This window comes from Sesamum indicum, linkage group LG12, assembly GCF_026168435.1.
Source record: "Sesamum indicum cultivar Baizhima isolate 11 linkage group LG12, ASM2616843v1, whole genome shotgun sequence".
NCBI classification, from domain to species: domain Eukaryota; kingdom Viridiplantae; phylum Streptophyta; class Magnoliopsida; order Lamiales; family Pedaliaceae; genus Sesamum; species Sesamum indicum.
The window spans coordinates 18,222,349-18,241,798 of record NC_142668.1 but is presented as its reverse complement, the minus strand read 5'-3'; the positions used below and the strand labels follow the sequence as shown (position 1 = coordinate 18,241,798).

Below are 19,450 nucleotides of genomic sequence, written 5' to 3'. Positions count from 1 at the left end.
ACCATCTCAGTATTATCATAAGAAATATATATAAAACAAGAAAAAAGTGAATCCTATAACTTTTAATTCAGTTTGCCATGTAATAGAAAACTACAAAGGTTGTTACCTTATTTAATTGAATTGCTACCTACAAAGGTTGTATGAAACAGTGCATCCTCCATTATTACAAAATACTCATCCCAACTTAATTGATTTCGTCACTGTAGCAATAATGGCAGCTGAGTGGGTGTTGTCTTAAGTATTGACTAATCCAGCAAAGCTCCACATCCACTTGCTACTTCATTCCAAATTCAATCAATTATTTGAAATTGCTACTGTTCCTAATTAATACAATTAGACAGTCATGTATGGATGGGGTCATATATATTCAACCATTCCCATCATTTTCATCAAATTTATTTACCATCTGCTTATCACAATCAAATTTATTAAATTGGAACATGCTTGATTTTTTGACATTATTATTAAGTCCTCAATATTGTATTATAGGATAAATTTTAATTATTATTGTCACAATAATTAGTTTTTTAAATTTAAAATAATTGTCAAATGATATTAAACAATCATCTTATCTAACAGGGTAATAAAACTAAGTTGAAGCAGAGATTTTGGATTTAAACTTAATTACTCCTAGAAATATTTTATGGTGTGTACGTGGGGAACATATTAAAATATTAATATTAAATAATATTTTTGTCTAATAATGTAAACTTTTTTAAATTTAAATTTAAATTTGATGAGTGTGTATGGTTTGATGGATCCTAGTTGTAGATGGGTTAGAAGCCATTATCCGAAACTTTTTGAAATGGATTTGAAAATCCCCTCCAAGTCCAAGCTGTCCTTTTCGCACCCGTTTTTCCGCCAACCCAACTTTCCAAATTTGCAATTATTTTCTTAAAAACCACACAAAAACTTAAAATATTAGTAAGACCCCAAAATACGCGCACTGAAGTAGTAGTTATACTCTCCGACAAAATATCATAACCTCTGCACTGTAATCCACATTACTCATTGGCCCAATAAACAAATACTATATATATATTATATTATATACATCTCTGTATCTATTTCTGCTCTGTCTGACCACTTCCATAATTCGTTTTCTCTCTTTCATTAATCTTCTTCTCCAGTTTTTTCTTTCTTTCTTTCTCTCTCCTACTTTGCCATACGTCTCTCTTTTTCTCGTCACGCTTTGAGAAAAAAAGAGAAAAGAGACACTGGTGTAAAACTGCCATGTAATATTTTACACACATTATTGATATCTGTGTACGTATAGTTCAGTAGTAGTGATGTGCTTTCTTTAGAACCCTAGAGTGGGAAAAAGGTTTTCCAAGTGTTGTTCAACTGTCTTGCTTTTCTTGCTGGGCTCACTCTACTTCACCAGATCTAAACTATCTTGAGGTATGACCACTGGGAACTGCAAGCATTCTTGTGTTCTCTTGTTCTTGCTGATTTTCTTGTTGAGTGGTAATGTGGGTATTAGACTCAAGAAGTTGGGACGTGCAACTTTTGATGTTTTTGTTGGTCGTCACTGCTTTTGTTTGAGCGAATTGTTAAGAAATTTGGACTTGGGACTTGCAACTTTTTATGTTGTTCTTGGTCTTTATTGATATTAGTTGAGTGAATTGTATTGTCGGTTCGGACTAAAAGAACTAGGGACTTCCGAATTTCTTGATTTTCTTAGACTCGAGAATTTGAGAATGGCATTTGTTGTTATTTTTCTTGGGTTTGCTTGGACCGAATTACAATGTTGGTTTGGACTCGAAAATCTGAGAGTCGAGTTTATTGTTGCTTTTTTTTTTTTTCTTTGATTTTCTTGGACTAAATTATAATTTCAGTTTAGACTTGAGGACTTGAGAATGCACTGTTGTTGCTTTTTTTGGATTCAATATTATAGCAGTTCTACTTCAAGAAGTTGAGAGTTGCATTCCACCGATTTCTCTGTCTTTTGGACTTCTTGGATGGAATTGCAATGCTGACTCAGAGTCAAGACTCGGGCTTTTATTTATTTACTTTGCTGTATCAACTATTAGTAGTTTACTGATGGTTCTTGAAAGTTTTCTTGTTTGTAGCAGTAGTTTTCTCTTTTTCTTTCGCACTTCTAAATTTTTCTCGTTTATTTGTTGAAAGTAGAGATTCAAGGAAATAGATTTTGAGAGACCCTAAATTGGAAAGATGGATCAGTTATGACCCTGCCGCAGACGACTTTTCAAGCACAAGGTACTGTATAATTGTTACAAGTGACATGCTTCAAATGAACCTGTTAAGTTTCATATGTTAACCGTTTCTTCATGATATAATATGGGAATTGAAGAAATTTACTTTCACATTGAATCTTCTACTTGTTCATGTTGTTTCTGTACTTTCTATATTTGGTAATTAAGACCAGAGAAGATTAACTAGATATTAGAAGATATTATGCTCCTGTTCTCACTTAAATTTGCTCATATTGGAAACCAAGTCTAGCACCAGACTACTGAAATTTGTACCACTGCTTCTTGGTTGTCTGTTTACATGGTGGTTGTAACCAAAAATCTTTTTTTAGTATATTGAAGCCTGGATAGTTCTCCCCAATGGAGGTTTCAATGGTTCAATCCAGTGAAGATCCAGTGGAGATGCACAGGAATACTGAGCCCAAACAGTCAGACACCAAAGATCCACTGACTGAGCCGCATGCTCTACAGCTAGAGGAAAAACTACCGATTGAGGGTGTGAAGAAAGCCGGTAAAGTGCTGAAACCCAATGCCACAACAACACCTAAGAGCACTGGTACTGGTGGGGCTTCTAAGAGAAAAATAGAAGTGAAGAGTGGTGGAGACTCTAGTTCAAATGAAGCAAGACCAACATTGACCAAACCAACCATGAGTAGTGCCTCGCGCACTTCGGGATCAGTTCCAGTGACTAGAAGGAGCAGCACTGGTGGTTTACCTGAAAAGCAGCCAATAATGATTACAAAGCGACAGAGTACTGACATCGGTTTAGCAGCAGGTAAAAGAACCAGTTCTTTAGCCTCAGAACCTCTAAGGAAATCTCTTCCAGAAATTCGGAGGACTTCAGCATCGTTAATTGGTGCTAAGCCTGCTATCAGACAGAGTGTTCCAGAAACTCGGAAGTCTGTTCCTATTTCACCTGTTCCCAAAACTCCGAGAACACCTACCAGTTCTGATTCGAGCAAGCAAGATTCGAGTAAGAAGACTTCGCTGAGATCCTCTCAGTTGTCTGTTTCTTCAGTCAAGAAGATTTCTTCTCCATCACTGGATAGCACTGGAAGTAGTGGTTCCATTAGAAAGTCGATTACGAAGGTTAACTCCCTCTCTGCCAGGTCACCCACAGTATCCAGTGGGTCCAAATCTGGTAGTTTGTCAACATCGCTGGACAGAAGTTCCACTCTGACTGGTCGTAAGAAGGTGGGCACTCGAGAAAGTCGGGACTCGCGTCTGATTATGCTCCCTCAAGTTGAAGCGAAAGCTGGTGATGATGTGGTAAGAATTCTATATGTAAGCCCCTAAAAACTATATTTGGTGTTAATAAACTGTAACACTAAAGAGTGAAAATTTTGCAGAAAATTAATAAATTAGACAGAAGGAGGTGGGAAGTAGAAGAACAGAGAGATGAAGGAAATTCAGAAAATAATTCATTCAATAATGCCCATTGTTTTTGTCCTCAGCTCCTTTTACATTGTTTACAAGGAAATTTGACCAAAAAGCATAAATCAAAAAGTGTAACTAAAATTGGATTGAAGTCCCTTTCTTCCTTCTTCTCGAGCTGCTGTGTCTGCTATTACCCTCAGCAAAAATCCATCAAAAAATAGCTCTAGTTCCTCCAGCTACATGCCATCATCTCTGTCCACGTGTCCTGCTATGCACCCCTTGGTGATCTTCAACCCAGATGCGAAATCCCCAAATCGAGCCCTAAACTGATTTGGCTCATCCCATTCAGAAACGACGTTGCATCCATCTGCGATTTGCAATTCTCCCCCAATTTTAACTGAACCCTCAATTGAACACTCCAGATCAATTTCCTCCATCGAACGGTCTCCTTTTAAAGTTGTGTTTTGCCCTGAAAACGTGACATAAACTTTAATTGCAGATGAACTTAATAGAAAGGTTTCTGATCTTTAATATTGTATATTCATCCAAGGACATTATGAGGTTTTGCTCTTGACTGGCTTTCACACATGATATGATGAACTACTGTTGAGGCTTCTAAGTATTTGGGTTACACCTCATGACATTAGGGTCTGGTCTGAACGTGGCAAGGACAAAGAGGTGGCATTTGGGGATGTATAATTTTACAATATATGCTCATATGGCCTCGGCCATGCCAGTCGTAGTTATTCCTATTGCAGTGGCTTGTGAATTATCATTTGCCATCAAACATTTAATTGGTCAGAGCTGGAATGCTATGGCTTTCCATCATTTGTTACTATGTCAAGTTGCAGTCAATTAAAGGTTCATCTAACTCTTCTTTTTGTCCCTTTTTCCCCTTAAATGAAGAGATTGGATCTCCGGGGCCACAAAATACGCAGTCTCACCAGCAGTGGGCTGAACTTGTCACAAAATCTAGAGGTACTTTTTGTTAAATACAGTTCCTGAATTTGGCTGTTGGTTTTTCAGTTTTTGTATAGTGCATGAGATATAGGTCCCACCTTGCTGCCTAGAGTAATCAGTGATGCTAAGGCTCTGTGTTTTTTCTTTGTTGTGAGTAAATTTACATGCCAATGTTCCTTGGTTATAGCTGCCTTATTCTTACATTTGAAGTGCTATGGTTTCGTTGTCTCTTTCTTCAATGCCACAATACACATTATTATAACTTACGTTAATGGTTGCCTAAGGAATGTAACATTTGGAATTGGACTTGGTTCAGTCTATTAGTTCCAAAACCTCGAAAGTGTATCTGCATGCTAGAACATGTATGGATGTTTCTTTGCAAGTTAGTTTTACCACTCTTAATTAGCAAACTGGCCCCAAGATCTTCAGTGACTTCTTATAAGACAAGATGCAGAAATTCATGAATTTTTGCTCTCTATTCTATGATCTAACTTTATTCTACATTAAAATTAACTTTTTTGCAGTTTGTTTATCTCAGAGACAATCTCCTGTCGACATTGGATGGTATTGAAGTCCTGAAACGGGTGAAGGTGCATATATTTAAATATTTAAAAGGAATTACTTCAGTGCTGTATACTCTCCTTTTGCACTAGTCAACATGTTTTCATCTTAACCTCTTGTGCATCACGTTCCTTGTTTTACTTTCAGGTTCTTGATCTGAGTTTCAATGATTTCAAAGGACCTGGTTTTGAGCCACTTGAGAATTGCAAGGCGCTGCAGGTGATTCTCTTTTCTGAACGATCTACTCTTTCAAGGATGGGACATTTCTTTTTCAGTCAGACTATTTTCTTTTACTGCAGCAACTTTATCTCGCTGGAAACCAAATCACATCCTTGAAGAGCCTTCCCGAGCTTCCTAACTTAGAGGTGAACCTCCAGAAATTGTTTGGTCTCATGCTCATCATTATTAGGATTGTGCCCTTTGCATGAGGATAATGCTTGTGTTTTTGCAGTTCCTCTCTGTTGCTCAGAATAAGTTAAAATCTCTTTCAATGGCAAGCCAGCCTCGTTTACAGGTCTGTTTGTTGCGTTAATAATCTTATTATCCCTGTATCTTTCACTTTGTGAAAAGTAACTTTGTGTTGTCATAGGTGCTAGCAGCCAGCAAAAATAAAATATCAACTTTGAAAGGCTTCCCATGCTTACCAGCACTTGAGGTTAGTAGGGCAAATATGTATCCATTTTGGCTTTTATATTTAGCAAAATTATGCGCTATGTTTGCATAGATTTTTGGAATATTCTGCCTTAGGTTTCTTTGAGAAATGATGTTCTCGGAAAACTTTGGAGAATATCTTAGCGGTTGGTTTTGGCTGTTTCTGGAAATACTTTTAGTTGATGATTAGTGGTGGAACACATCAACCTTTAAATGATTGAAGATCAAAGTAAAAATGTTTACAATTTGATGCAATATTTAAATATATATAGAAATATATAATAATTGATCTTTTTAGTAAGTATTTGGGGAAAGAAGTTTGAATAATAAAAAAGATGTTTGGAAAAGATGGAATATGTTTTATTTGCACTTCTCGGGAGGTGTTTTTAGCCTTTGTGGGTAAGGTTCAATTGAACCAAACATAGCCTCCCTTTTACTGAATTATATTAAAATTCAAGTTTAATCTGTGAGATGACTGCTACATTCTGAAAACTTTACACAGTATGCACATTTATGATCCAACTGATAATGGTGGGAAATTGACTTTCTAACTTCAAGTTGGAAGTGTACGACTCTGAAGAACATATGATGGTTACTTAGTGAGTGGTTCTGACATCATGTAGATGTATTATTTGGTCATGCTTTTGCATTCGCATGCCAAGCTTGATAATGAGTGCTAAATGAATATACGTGCATATATCTTAACCATGGTAATCTGCAGCATTTGCGTGTAGAGGAGAACCCCATACTTAAGATGTCTCATCTGGAAGCTGCTTCTATATTGCTTGTTGGTCCAACCTTGAAAAAGTTCAATGACAGGGGTAAGTTTGATAGTTGGTTTTGGTCACACTTTTTGGTGCCTGTTTGCTTTTTCTTACGCCCTTTATCACTTCATCTTGGTAGGTAATTGGTAATTTTTATCATTGTTCTTATTTCCTTGCTTTCACCTGGGACCAAGTTGGGGAGTTTATCAACTACGCGCTGCTCTAAAACGTCCATTCCCCAAATCTTTTCTTTATTATTTTCGCTATTAACCATCTCCTGTACCATTCACCTCTTTCAAATTCTTGCAGATCTTTCACGAGAGGAGATAGCAATTGCCAAGCGTTATCCTTCACACACTGCCTTGTGCATCCGAGGTGGGTGGGAACTGTGCCGTCCAGAACAGGCTGTAGGTAAGCATCTAGCAAATAGATCTTATTTTGGTTTTCTGAACAATGGATTCAATGTTGGGCCTGTTTGATTTTCAACATTTTTCCTTATTTTATCCTTCATTTCGAGTCATGATGATGACTAGGATTCTGACTGATGTGAACATCAAGAATGAAGGCTCAAAGTTTTTTTGAATATAACAGATTCTACGTTTAAGTTTCTGCTCGAACAGTGGAAAGAACAACTTCCTTCTGGATACTTGCTTAAACATGCTTCCGTGGACCAACCATTTGAGGAAGATGCTTGCTATTGCCACTTTGAGTTTGTTAGAGATGTAACTGAAGATAGCGGTTCAGCATTAGACTTGAAATACCAGTGGTTCATAGGAGACCGGACTCCTTCAAATTTTACAGTAATTTCCGGCGCATGCAAAGAGGTTTGCCTATAGTTTTCAAGCAATTCAATTTCTCATTAATCATTAGAGAGTTAGACAATTGCCTTAAACTCTATGTCAGATCTACTTTCCCAAGAATGATGACATTGGCAGAATCTTGAAAGTGGAGTGTACCCCAATACTCGGTGATACTGAATATCCTACTATTTTTGCAATATCTTCGCCAGTTTCTCCAGGTATAGTTTCTCTAATAAATTGATTTAATTGCTGATATGAGTACATATTCCATGTACTTGATGCTGTATTTTGCCAAAAAATTATACAGACAACAGTAATTTATGTATCATCTTGCTTGCATGCTAGAATCTGCCGGTTCATGCTTCCCAAATTCATGATATGCAAAAAGCATGAAAGGAATAACTGCTTGAATTATGTAGGGAGGGATGGTTCGGCATCCTATCTCTTCCCAATGACAAAAACAAAGTAAATTGGGTGAGATGGAAAAGTACTGTTTTTGGCTGTGAGGTAATATAATGAAGATGGTTGATGTGATGTGTAAGAAGTTGTAGGTAAGAGATAAAATATAATGATTAGAGTTGATGTGACATGATCTTTTTTTCATCATAGTAAAATATGCTCTAGATTTTTTTAAAATTCAAATGCAAATAGAGTTATATGAGATGAGATAAAGAATATCTTTCAAGCAATCCCTCCTTTAAACTTTAGCTATCTCTAAAGCAGTCAATCAAAAGAACTGGCCATTTAGTTCCTCAAAGGGTTGGGTACTCATGTAACGAGTCTGATTACAACTTGAAGCCAATCAGTCTTAGTACGATGATGACTCATATAATACCTTTTTTGATGCCTCAAAATATGTTGACAACTCAACGGTGTAACTAAAATTGTCGTGGTCCTCCTCCCCAGGAGACCCAACTTCCAGTCAGCTTCACTTGTGTGGCCTGGCCTTGGTAGAATAGGGCTTTCCATGCCAGTTAAAGGATGTCTTTTTTGTTTTTAAACTAGTCTAAGCACCCTTGCTCTTCTGGTTCTTTTGGTGTCTCTGTCATTCATGTTTTCTTTCTGACAATATAAGGGCCTGTTTGGTTGTGTTTTCAACGAGATTTTTTCCACTTTTCACTATTTGGGTAGTTGGGATTTTGTTTGGTCAAGCCATTTTCATTGAGAATGCATTCCTAGTTTAATTCTCAAATTTTTGAAATTATAGGTCACATGGGTTTGTCATACTTATCTTATCTTGTCAACATGTCTTTTCTTATTTCAAATCAATTAAAATTATTTCAAATGGCAAGACTCACTTTGATTATTTTATAATTTCACATATTCAATCAATTTGGTCATCTGTCACATCAAAAATACATATACCTATATTCAACATTCTCACACCTATATACCTTTATTTGGAAACAACTAATCCAAACATATTCTCAGTTTTCGCACAAAAACCAATAAAGCATTTCTACCCATTTCCAAATGTTGGAAACTGAAAATGAAAATGAAAACACAACCAAACGGGCCCTAAGTTTTTTGTCCTTCAGTATCCTCTGCTCCCTGATGTTGGATGCGCACCCTTCTTTTTTTAGTTGATATTGACTGAGTTACTGTCTGCTGCCGCACTCATCAATATCATATTATTATATCAATTGTTTTTACTTAAACAAAGTTTTACATGATCTGAACGAATTCATTTTTGGATATGTATTTGTTCCATGTCACTAACTATTCCTGGGTATCCTTCTGAAGGCACTGGAATCCCTAAGGTCATGAAGATTGATGTACGTGGAGAGCTGGTGGAGGGAAACACAATTAAAGGGTATGTTGAGGTTGCATGGTGTGGAGGAACTCCAGCGAAAGGTGTTGCTAGGTGAGATCATCCATGCTTTCCATATGAAGCATCTTGATTTTGACTGTTCTATTCCCCCAGTCTCGCAGAAAAATGCTTATCCTCTTCATTTGAGAGAACTATTATTCCTTTCCACAGTTGGCTTAGGAGGCGGTGGAATAGCAGTCCTGTTGTCATTACTGGGGCAGAAGAAGAAGAGTATCAGCTGACGCTAGACGACATAGATTCATGTTTGGTATATATGTATACACCAGTTACTGAAGAAGGTGCCAAAGGGGAACCTCAATATGCAATCACTGATTATGTAAAAGCAGGTGAGTTTGGTAGCACTTTTATCCTTATTTCCCATTTTGAGTTACACTGGCACCTTAGGTAAAGTGGAATTTCTGAAAGGTGACCTGGTTCTTAACTGTTAATGCACCTTTTTTGAGTAAGAAAAAAATAGTCGTGCCTTATCAATGCACGTCTTTATAATCCTAGTCATTTTTGCTGCCTGACCATGAACCATCAATTTGACAACTCCTGAAACTTTCTGTTGTTTAGCAAGAAATATATTGCAACTGCAGCTTTGATGGTTCATTTGCCTACTTTTAGATCACTATATGGCTTGTGCTTGAGTGCTAAGTTTTGAACTTTCGGGACTAACTTTCATGGCTTTCTTAATTAATACTTTATTATAGATTTTGATTTCGTTTTCCTTTTTGACTCCATCATTTTCTTACGCACTTTTATTGCTCCTTGTTGGCAGCTCCTCCATCTGTCACTGATGTACAAGTTACTGGAGATGCTGTGGAAGGAAATACAATCAGAGGGATAGGCAAGTATTTTGGAGGAAAAGAAGGCCCCAGCACATTTGAGTGGTTGCGTGAGGATAAGGATACTGGGTAGGTGTTCATTTCCTTGTGTTATTTCTGTCATGAAAGAAACAAATTTGTCTGACCACTTGTGTTTTTCTTCTTAACTTTCTCTTTTTACACGAGAATTTTCATTGTGGTTTGGGTCAATCAGTAGTCTTATTATTTGTCTCAATTGGTCTTGACTCTTGGTTATACTTTTAACTTGTGTTAGTTCTCTGAGTAAGTTTCCCTCTCTAGCATGGACCTCTTCTGTTTTCATTGTTTTTCATTTTTCTTGTGGGAGAGTAGTAATCTATTCATTTCTCTAAACTGGGTTAGTTTCTTTCTTCGGCTTGTGTTTGCAGAGAATTTACCTTGGTGTTGACGGGTACAAACGAATACACTCTGACAAAAGAAGATGTTTTACGACGACTGACATTTGTTTATACACCTGTCAACTTTGAAGGTTGTTCATTTACATAGTGCAAGTCTTTCATTTATTCCTTAGCCTGCTTTATGTCTACATTTTGCTGCATGTATAAATCTTCCCAGTATTCTGACTATTTTCAGGGCAGGAAGGGAAGTCTATGTCAGTAGTGTCCCATACAGTTAAGCAGGGTATGTAACAGCTAATTTTAATTCTGAGTTGGCTGCTATTAGTGTGAACAGTGAGGGGCAACATTTCAGACATAAAAAATGCTTGTCTTTGTGAATAATATTGGCTATTCAACTTCTTCCTCCTTTATGAGTGTTCACCCAAAGTTGTTCTTGGCTTTACTGCAGTCGCAATTGCTTTGGTTGGTAAATGACTATTTTAATTTCTTGTGGTTTCATTTTTAGTCTCGTTTACTCCATTTTCTTCCTTTTTTCTGTATTCAATCACAGCACCACCAAGAGTAACAAACATTAAGATAATTGGTGAACTGAAGGAGGGAAGTAAGGTAACTGTGACTGGTATTGTTACTGGAGGAATGGAAGCGTCTAGTAGAGTTCAGTGGTTCAAGACCAGTTCTTCTACTTTTGAAGGTGAAAATGGTCTTGAACCATTAAGCACATCCAAAATTGCTAAGGTATGATTAGCAGCATCTTTTCTTAGCTCATATTATGATCCGTGATTTCAGCTCTGCATTTTCCTTTACATAGGCATTTCGCATACCTTTGGGAGCTGTTGGCAAATACATAGTTGCAAAATTTACACCAATGACTCCAGATGGTGAAGCTGGTGAACCGGCTTATGTGATTTCTGATACAGTTGTTGAGAGTGAGTATATTCTGTTCAAATTGTATCCTTTAATTTTGACAACGATTCAGGAGACTGGAAAAGTTGCCAAACCACTTTTGTTGTATATTTTGATTTACAGTTAGTAAAGCTTCTTAGGCCTGCCTATTGTTCATTCTTCTACAACTATTTGTCATGAGTAGAGGGGACTGATTCTTATCAGAACATGATATTAGAGGAAATTGATCATACTTTATTTCAAAGAGCAGTTAACATATTGAGAAAAAAAAGAATGAGAGAAATAGCTATCTATAATACATTAGGGTTGTTCCCAACCCATACTATTCCTTAGGATGTATTTCTTAGTAGCTAATATATGTACTGTTGAATGTCTCGATTCTCTTTATTTGATTTTCAAAATATGTTTGTACTGTCTCAAACAGTCAAACTAATCGTACTTTCATTTATTCGTTACCACTACTGCGGTTTTACTATGGTGAAAATGCTGGAAGTCATGTTTATGCCAACCGTGACCCTAACTATTGGAGGGAACCTTATGAAAAATCATTGCATTGAACTATTATAAAAGGTTCATTCGTCTATCTAGGGATTTTGGCTTTCACAGTGCTAGAGCTGTTTTTCAAAATATTCAGCAGCTTTTGTTCTTTAACTAAACTTTATCACATCTAACTATCATTTACATTATATTACATTTATGTTGTTATTCGGTTTCATTTTGCTTCCCCAAAAGTTTTTCTATAAGGCATGCTAAATTTCCACATTGCCTTGAATTCTTGTCTTGTAGTCGCTGCTTTATATGATCTTTGGTAAACTGTCCTTGCGATTTTGAGTTTAAGCATTTTGACCTGATGGTCCAGTTCCCAAAACCATGCTCGTGAGCCCTCTGTTATAGCTCATGCCTTACTTGAAATCATTTCTTGTTTTATTTGCATGTCTTTTAACTTGTAGTGAAGGTAAAGTGGTTGGCTGACTGTTCTATTAAAGCTGCTATAAAACGATTTCTAACATGTATTTATTATTTATGCAGCTCTTCCCCCTAGTCTCAATTTTTTGTCTATAACTGGTGATTACTCCGAAGGTGGAGTGTTGACAGCATCATATGGTTATATTGGCGGTCATGAGGGGAAGAGTATCTATAATTGGTATCTTCATGAGGTATGTTAATACTGCAGACCTGTCACATGTAAACCATACATCTTAAATCTTTTACCGGCAATGAAGGGCCTTAGAAGGGAATATAAACTAAATCCAATTAACATCAGTGACTGTAAATACCGATTTACCAGACGTGTAGGTTCAAGCATTACGTTGCTAACAGCATTAGCTGCAAAAACATGCAAAGCACTTAACAACTGAAGTATGAATAGGTCTAAAATATTTGTGGACTTAGCTAATAAATCTCTACCCCATGTAGGGTGAATCCTGTCATCTTCTTATGTTGATTTGAAAAGACCACCAAAAAGTTTAATGGGCTAATTTTCCAAAGAAACAATAGTTTGGAGCATATATATGCTTGTACAAATTTCACATGTTTGAAGAATGAAGTTACCTTACCATTTGGTGTGTGTTCTGCCATAGCTTTTTCTTGATCGATTTTGGTGTTTAAGTTATGTATTTCTTGACCCCTGCAGGTGGAAAATGACTTGGGTACTATAATACCTGAGGTTTCGGGTCTCCTTCAATATCGAGTTCCCAAAGATGCCATTGGTAAATTCATATCTTTTACTTGTACTCCAGTGCGCAGTGATGGTATTGTAGGTGAACCAAGAACTTGTATTGGACAAGAACGTGTTCGTCCAGGTAACTACAAAGATTGCATCTGCAGTTCTTGTTGGAGTTGGTACTTGTTTTACCTTTGAAATTTTTTTGAATGTAAACAATGTGGCATGACAATTTAGCACTTGGAAAGAGCTAAAACCAAAATGTCTGGTTATTGCAGCCTGCAGGGAAAATATGGGCTGTTCTCTTTATTACTGTTAATTGTTGCCCCTTGTGTTTTTATGACCTAGGAGTTTGTTGCTTTTGGGGCTTTCCAATGGGTTTTTTCTACCTCCTTTCCCTTCTTTTTCTGAAGAATCTGACAGCTGAATTTTCATTCCAATAACATTGATATGCTGATGCAGGAATCTCTAATTTTATTGATTGCTTTAGTTCTTTCAAAATTCTTCCTTTGATGATGGATTGTTCAGATGTTTTATCTAAATTTTGACAGGATATTAAGTACTGATTATCCTTGTTTTCCACATTATATGATGCAAGACCCCATGAAGCTCTCAATAATGATAAGTTTATCTTTGTGGATATAGAGGTTAACATTTTTTCTCCTCCATGTTATGTCATATTAGGAAGCCCAAGACTGCTTTCTTTACAAATTAATGGAACGGCTATTGAAGGCACTACTCTAAATGTTGAAAAGAAATATTGGGGTGGTGAAGAGGGAGAGTCAATTTACCGCTGGTTCCGGGTACTTAATTTCATTTGGCTTAGTGTTACCATATTATTTCTCTTATTGAGCTTGTCATGTTATGATAGAGTTTCACTATAGGAACAGCTGATAATTTTAATAGCATTTTCTCCACACAAGTTTGTATTTAATTGGCATATTTCACTTTCAATAAGTTGAAATTCTGCCATATTGCTGTTGCAGACTAGTTCAAATGGTACTCACGGTGAAATAAGTGGTGCAACTTCTTCATCATACATGCTCTCTATAGATGATATTGGCTTCTTCATATCAGTTTCCTGTGAGCCCATCCGAAATGACTGGGCCCGTGGTCCTATTGTCCTTTCTGAACAAGTTGGACCGATTGTGCCTGGTAACAATTTTAGGGAACTATATTTCACTTTCTTGTCTGTGAAACATGCTATTTTTCTCTCATCACATGAAAATTAAACTACTGAGCAAATTCTTCTCATTCCAGGACCCCCAACATGCTGGTCACTTGAATTTCATGGCTCCCTCGTTGAAGGAACGCATTTAAGCTTCATCGCTTCTTATAGTGGAGGGTAGGCCTCCGTAAAAAGCCTTGATTTATAGTTCAACTACTGCCTCTTCACAAACTTCACGTTCATTGTATCTGATGTAATGCTCTTCACTTTTCAGGTTGAAGGGAGATTGCTTGTACGAGTGGTTCAGAGTGAAGGGCAATGGTCTGCGAGAGAAACTTCATGTTGGAGGTAGATACTTTTCTGCTTTTGTTGGCTCTATCTTCTTTTGTTCTTCTGATCTTTTTCTTTTAAAAAAAATATAAAAATATATTTTCATGTATCTGAGAACTTGTATTTGACCTTGCAGAATTTCTAGATTTAACTTTTAATGAAGTGGGAGATTGTGTGGAGCTTGTTTATACACCTGTCCGTGCTGATGGCATGAAGGGCAGCCCAAAGACACTGGTTTCTCATCCTGTTGCTCCTGGTTAGCACTTCGTTTGTTTTATATGTTCTAGGATCCTCCATAGCAGTCATCTTTTCTTTTTGTGAAACCACTTTTACATCCTTGTTTCCGTTAACTGGAGTAGTGACTTTACATGCAAAAATGTTCATTGTTATTGCTTTCTGTTCAATTTTCTTGCATGCTTCCTTGGTGTTGAACTCTTCTGTCACCCAAGCTTGAAATCCCTTGATAACGTATTGCCTTTTATATTGACGGTTCTATCCTTGTGGTGCCATCTTGCTGAGCTTGCTGGCAACCCATGCCTGCATATCAAATTTAACAGTCCCAACCACATGGAAAGGAAGGCACACGAGTGCCCAGTCTCTTGGATTCTCTTTTACTTCATATTAGCATTGTTATTATTGTGATTTTCTAAGCATCAACTATCTCTGCATAATACAATAGATGTAGAACCTTATGATCCCATGTCTAAAAACATAATCTTAAATGCAGGGGATCCTCTAGGTGTTAAATTGGTAGTTCCTGATTGCTCTGAGGGCCAGGAAGTGGTCCCTGAAAAAAGGTACTTTGGAGGACAAGAAGGAGCTGGGAAGTATATTTGGTTCAGAACAAAGAATAAGCTTCATGAACCTGCCCTAATGGAACTGGCAAATAATTGTGAAAATGTTGATATACGTGGGCAGACATTGTAAGTATCTCTTTAAGTCATTCCCATCTCATGAAATCCCTGACATTCTATCTTATTAAATTAATTACTTCTGGTCAGAACATATACTCCATCTGTTGAAGATGTGGGGACTTATTTAGCATTGTATTGGGTGCCGACACGGTCAGATGGGAAATGTGGAAAGCCGGTGGTGTCAATTTGTGAGTCTCCAGTTATTCCAGGTAGAATCTGATTTCCCTCGTGTGCATGATCTAGAAAATGGTTCCTTGAATAATTGTTTTGATAAATGCTATTCATAGAAGTTTTTCCTTCTCCCCCTTTTCTGCATCCACTATGCTCGAGATTAATAAAGGCGTATAATATATTGTAGCTTATTTCTCCCTCTCTTGATCTCTTTCTCCTATGTGTTGTAAGTATTTAACCTTTCTTCCCAAATTGCACAGACATATCAGCTCAATCATTTTTTATTTTCTAAACTTCTTCGTATTTTAATCTGTATAAATGATATCATGTGGCAGCTGTTCCAGCAGTATCTAATGTTTGTGTGAAGAAGTTGTCTTCAAGCACCTATTATGGAGAAGGAGAATATTTTGGTGGATATGAAGGAGCAAGCTTATTTAGCTGGTATAGACAATCTGATGATGGAATGATTGTTCTTACTGAAGGAGCTAATTCTAGAACTTATGAAGTCACAGATGAAGATTATAACTACAGATTGTTGTTTGGGTAATCAATCTAGCTCTCTCTTATTATGTTCACTTGAGAACAATGCTTATGATGTACTTGGGTCCAATACATTATTGTATATCTGCATATATTTCTCTTTCTGACCAAACAATTACTAGTACACCTAGTGTGATTTAATACAAGAGTAAAAATAGGGATAGACATCCATATGATCTCATAGACTTCTTTTAAGGATTCCAATCTGGAAAAGAATTGATAGCTTTATGGTCTTACATATCAGAAGAAGTTCTACATAGGAATGGAGCCAACAAATAAGAATCAAAATGAAATACATCTCAGACATTATGAGACAATTCTTATTTCCAACAAGAAATTTCCATCAGCAGTTCAGTTTCTTTTTTCTTTTTCTTATATTATGTTCTATAAATCTTTAATGTAACTTTGCTTCATTCTAGTAGTATGTTGCAAACTAATTCCTAAAATATTACATTGCCTGTTGATCAATTTAGAATATGGAACTAAAAGATTCTCTTTTCTAAAAAATTGGGTGAGGTAAATGTGAGTATAAAACACTAAAATGTATTGTTCTATTTCCTCATTCAGTGGTAGCAAAGTATTTTAAAATGCTTTGTAGATACTGGATCTGTTTGTTGTTTCTTGGTGATTGATTTATTCAAGTAAGTATTTCGTGCATCTTGCAGATATACGCCAGTTCGTTCAGATTCAGTTGTTGGAGAACTTCGATTATCTGAGCCCAGTGACATAATTTTGCCAGGTGGTGATCTAAACAAGCTTAATAAGCTCTGAAAGGGTTGTGTAGTCACACATTATACCTTTAATCCTGAACATTCATGACCAACTTATTTTAGTACTTGCTGAACTCAGATGGTTCCTGCTCAGTCTTATAGAAACTTATATGGAATGTGGAACATTGAATCAGTATTTTTAAGTTGGAAATGGTTAACACTTGGTTTTACAGCAATGACTAATGATATCAGTCACCCTGGCATCCATCTCTATGCAGTCAATAATTATGGGATAGTTACTCAAGAGTACCCATAAGCATGCATATTTCGACATACTTATCATTGTTTATTCTCTTCTGAAGCAATAAATGGCATAATGCTAGCTGTGAAATTTAATGACATAATTTCTTATTTATTGTCGTGGGGAAAAATTGCATTACAAGTAAAGCTTTTATTTTGGTTATTAGATTAATCTGAATTTGGACCTTTTATATCAGAGTTGCCAAGAATTGAGATGCTAGCTCTCACTGGTAAAGCTGTTGAAGGAGAAGTATTGACTGCTCTTGAAGTTATTCCGAAGAGCGAAAATCAACAGCTTGTTTGGGGAAAGTACAAGAAAGAAGTGAAGTATCAGTGGTATATCTCCGCATCCAACTTGCTTGATATCTTTAAAGGATATGCTGTCTTAGCCATGATGGATTTCCCTCTGAATTTGTTCACTTGCTGCAATGTGATGGTGCAGGGGTTTATCTAGCCTTTTGCACCAAAAACATTTCAAACTCATTTGTCCATTTGTAGGTTTTTAGTGGAAAGCTCTTGAAAGAAGTGGATATTTAATGTTTATCTCCTGTTCAGTTCTAATTTCTCAAGCCTCCACTTATTTGGGTGTCAACATGTGTGATGCCAAAATTGTAGGTTTTTCTCATCTGAAACTGAAAAGGAGAAGTCTTTTGAGCTTTTCCCATCGCAGCGGTCTTGCTCCTATAAAATACGGTTTGAGGACATTGGTCGCCATTTGAGGTGTGAATGCATAGTTACTGATGTGTTTGGAAGATCAAGTGAGCCAGCATATGCTGAAACTTCTTCAGTTTTACCAGGTGTATACTATGTAAAATTAATTAGAATTTTTTGTTTATAATTAATTGAACCTTGTAGCTGAATTCTGAAGTGTTTGCTGTCTGTTGTATTCAGGAGTTCCTAGAATGGACAAGCTGGAAATTGAGGGTCGAGGTTTCCACACAAATTTATATGCTGTACGTGGCATTTATAGTGGGGGAAAGGAAGGGAAAAGTAGGATTCAGTGGCTTAGATCAATGGTGGGAAGTCCTGACCTCATCTCTATTCCTGGTATAGCATTCTTGGCTGATTCTTCCATTATTCTTCACTAAGAAGTTGACCGGGAATGAAGAACAAGATGATTAGGTTTTATGATAATCTGATTTCTCCATTGCACATGTTGATTTGTGGCCGCAGGGGAGACAGGAAGGATGTACGAGGCAAATGTTGATGATGTAGGCTACAGGTTAGTTGCTATTTACACACCGGTAAGAGATGATGGAATTGAGGGACAACCCGTTTCTGCATCAACGGATCCAATTGCAGTTGGTAAATGCTTTCTGTTTGTTTCAATTACTACTCTCCTGACTATTATTTCTATGTGTGGTTGGTCTTCGAGGTTTATTAGATAAGAGTTTATTTTACCATATATACTGGTCACATTCCATATTCATGAGTTATCAATGATTTTCATCTACTTGCAGAGCCTGATGTTCATAAAGAAGTGAAGCAGAAGCTGGATCTTGGATCAGTGAAGTTTGAGGTATTTCCTCGTCTCAATAATTTGTTTTAGTGCTTAAAATGTTCGCCAAACTTATCTTTTAAGTGGTTCCGGTACAGGCCCTGTGCGACAAGGATCGGGCTGCTAAAAGGGTACTCTTTTCTCCAGTACTCTCTACCAGCTTCAGTGTCGTCAAGAAATGTATAAAATTTCTGAGTCTCATTATAGCAACATTTTGTGCATCATTGCAGGTTCCTGGAATGGGAAGTCTTGAGAGAAGAATCCTGGAAGTGAATAGAAAAAGAGTCAAGGTTGTAAAACCTGGTTCCAAGACCTCATTTCCAACGACAGAAATTCGTGGAAGTTATGCTCCACCATTCCATGTATGTGTGGTTTCTTCTGTCACCCAAACTATTAATGCAAGTGCAATTAAATCTGATGCATCATATATATTACTAGGAAAGTGGAAGGACCACATTTTTCATAATTTTCTCAGGAAGACTTATGTATATCTATTGCATGTCTTGTGTAGGTTGAGCTATTCCGAAATGATCAACATCGTCTTAGGATTGTTGTTGACAGTGAGAATGAAGTAGATTTGATGGTACAGACCCGACATCTCCGTGATGTCATTGTCCTTGTGATCAGAGGGCTTGCACAGCGTTTCAACAGTACATCACTGAACACTCTTCTCAAAATAGAGGCATAACGCTGTGTTATTTTGTTAGAGATACCATGTGGTTTTTTTATTTTCTTGCCTTTTTCCTCTCCTTTTTATTGAGTGGGAGGGATTAAGGTTGGAAGCATCTGCTTCCTGATTATTGTTATCGCAAGTAGTATGGTTGTATGAATTTTCTCTTGGAGAGGGGTTTGGTGTGGTTATTTGTTTGAATAATTACTGTCCCAATGATATTTTCTTTCTTTATTGCGTAAT

At 36.8% G+C, this 19,450-nt stretch overlaps 1 protein-coding gene across 2 annotated transcripts; it reads left to right on the top strand.

Moving 5' to 3' along the window:
• Nucleotides 1–1,073: 1,073 nt before the first annotated feature.
• On the top strand, nucleotides 1,074–19,449 carry AIR9 (Outer arm dynein light chain 1 protein). Of its 2 annotated transcripts, none has more exons than XM_020698352.2 (39): nucleotides 1,074–1,401; nucleotides 2,134–2,220; nucleotides 2,546–3,482; nucleotides 4,497–4,568; nucleotides 5,075–5,140; nucleotides 5,259–5,330; nucleotides 5,411–5,476; nucleotides 5,563–5,625; nucleotides 5,701–5,766; nucleotides 6,484–6,583; nucleotides 6,836–6,937; nucleotides 7,118–7,350; nucleotides 7,430–7,544; nucleotides 9,070–9,190; nucleotides 9,308–9,483; nucleotides 9,918–10,053; nucleotides 10,371–10,471; nucleotides 10,576–10,623; nucleotides 10,891–11,075; nucleotides 11,149–11,266; nucleotides 12,273–12,400; nucleotides 12,877–13,045; nucleotides 13,591–13,709; nucleotides 13,893–14,061; nucleotides 14,167–14,251; nucleotides 14,349–14,422; nucleotides 14,541–14,660; nucleotides 15,132–15,327; nucleotides 15,406–15,527; nucleotides 15,825–16,032; nucleotides 16,695–16,768; nucleotides 17,237–17,375; nucleotides 17,655–17,836; nucleotides 17,931–18,086; nucleotides 18,213–18,344; nucleotides 18,500–18,558; nucleotides 18,636–18,668; nucleotides 18,768–18,899; nucleotides 19,049–19,449. In XM_020698352.2, the coding sequence occupies exons 3-39, from the start codon at nucleotides 2,574–2,576 to the stop codon at nucleotides 19,223–19,225; spliced, it is 5,223 nt and encodes a 1,740-aa protein (XP_020554011.2). In that variant the 5' UTR covers nucleotides 1,074–1,401; nucleotides 2,134–2,220; nucleotides 2,546–2,573; the 3' UTR covers nucleotides 19,226–19,449. The 2 variants fall into 2 exon arrangements, with proteins under 2 accessions (XP_020554011.2, XP_020554012.2); XM_020698353.2 differs by having other exon boundaries at nucleotides 2,131–2,220.
• Nucleotide 19,450: the final 1 nt, after the last annotated feature.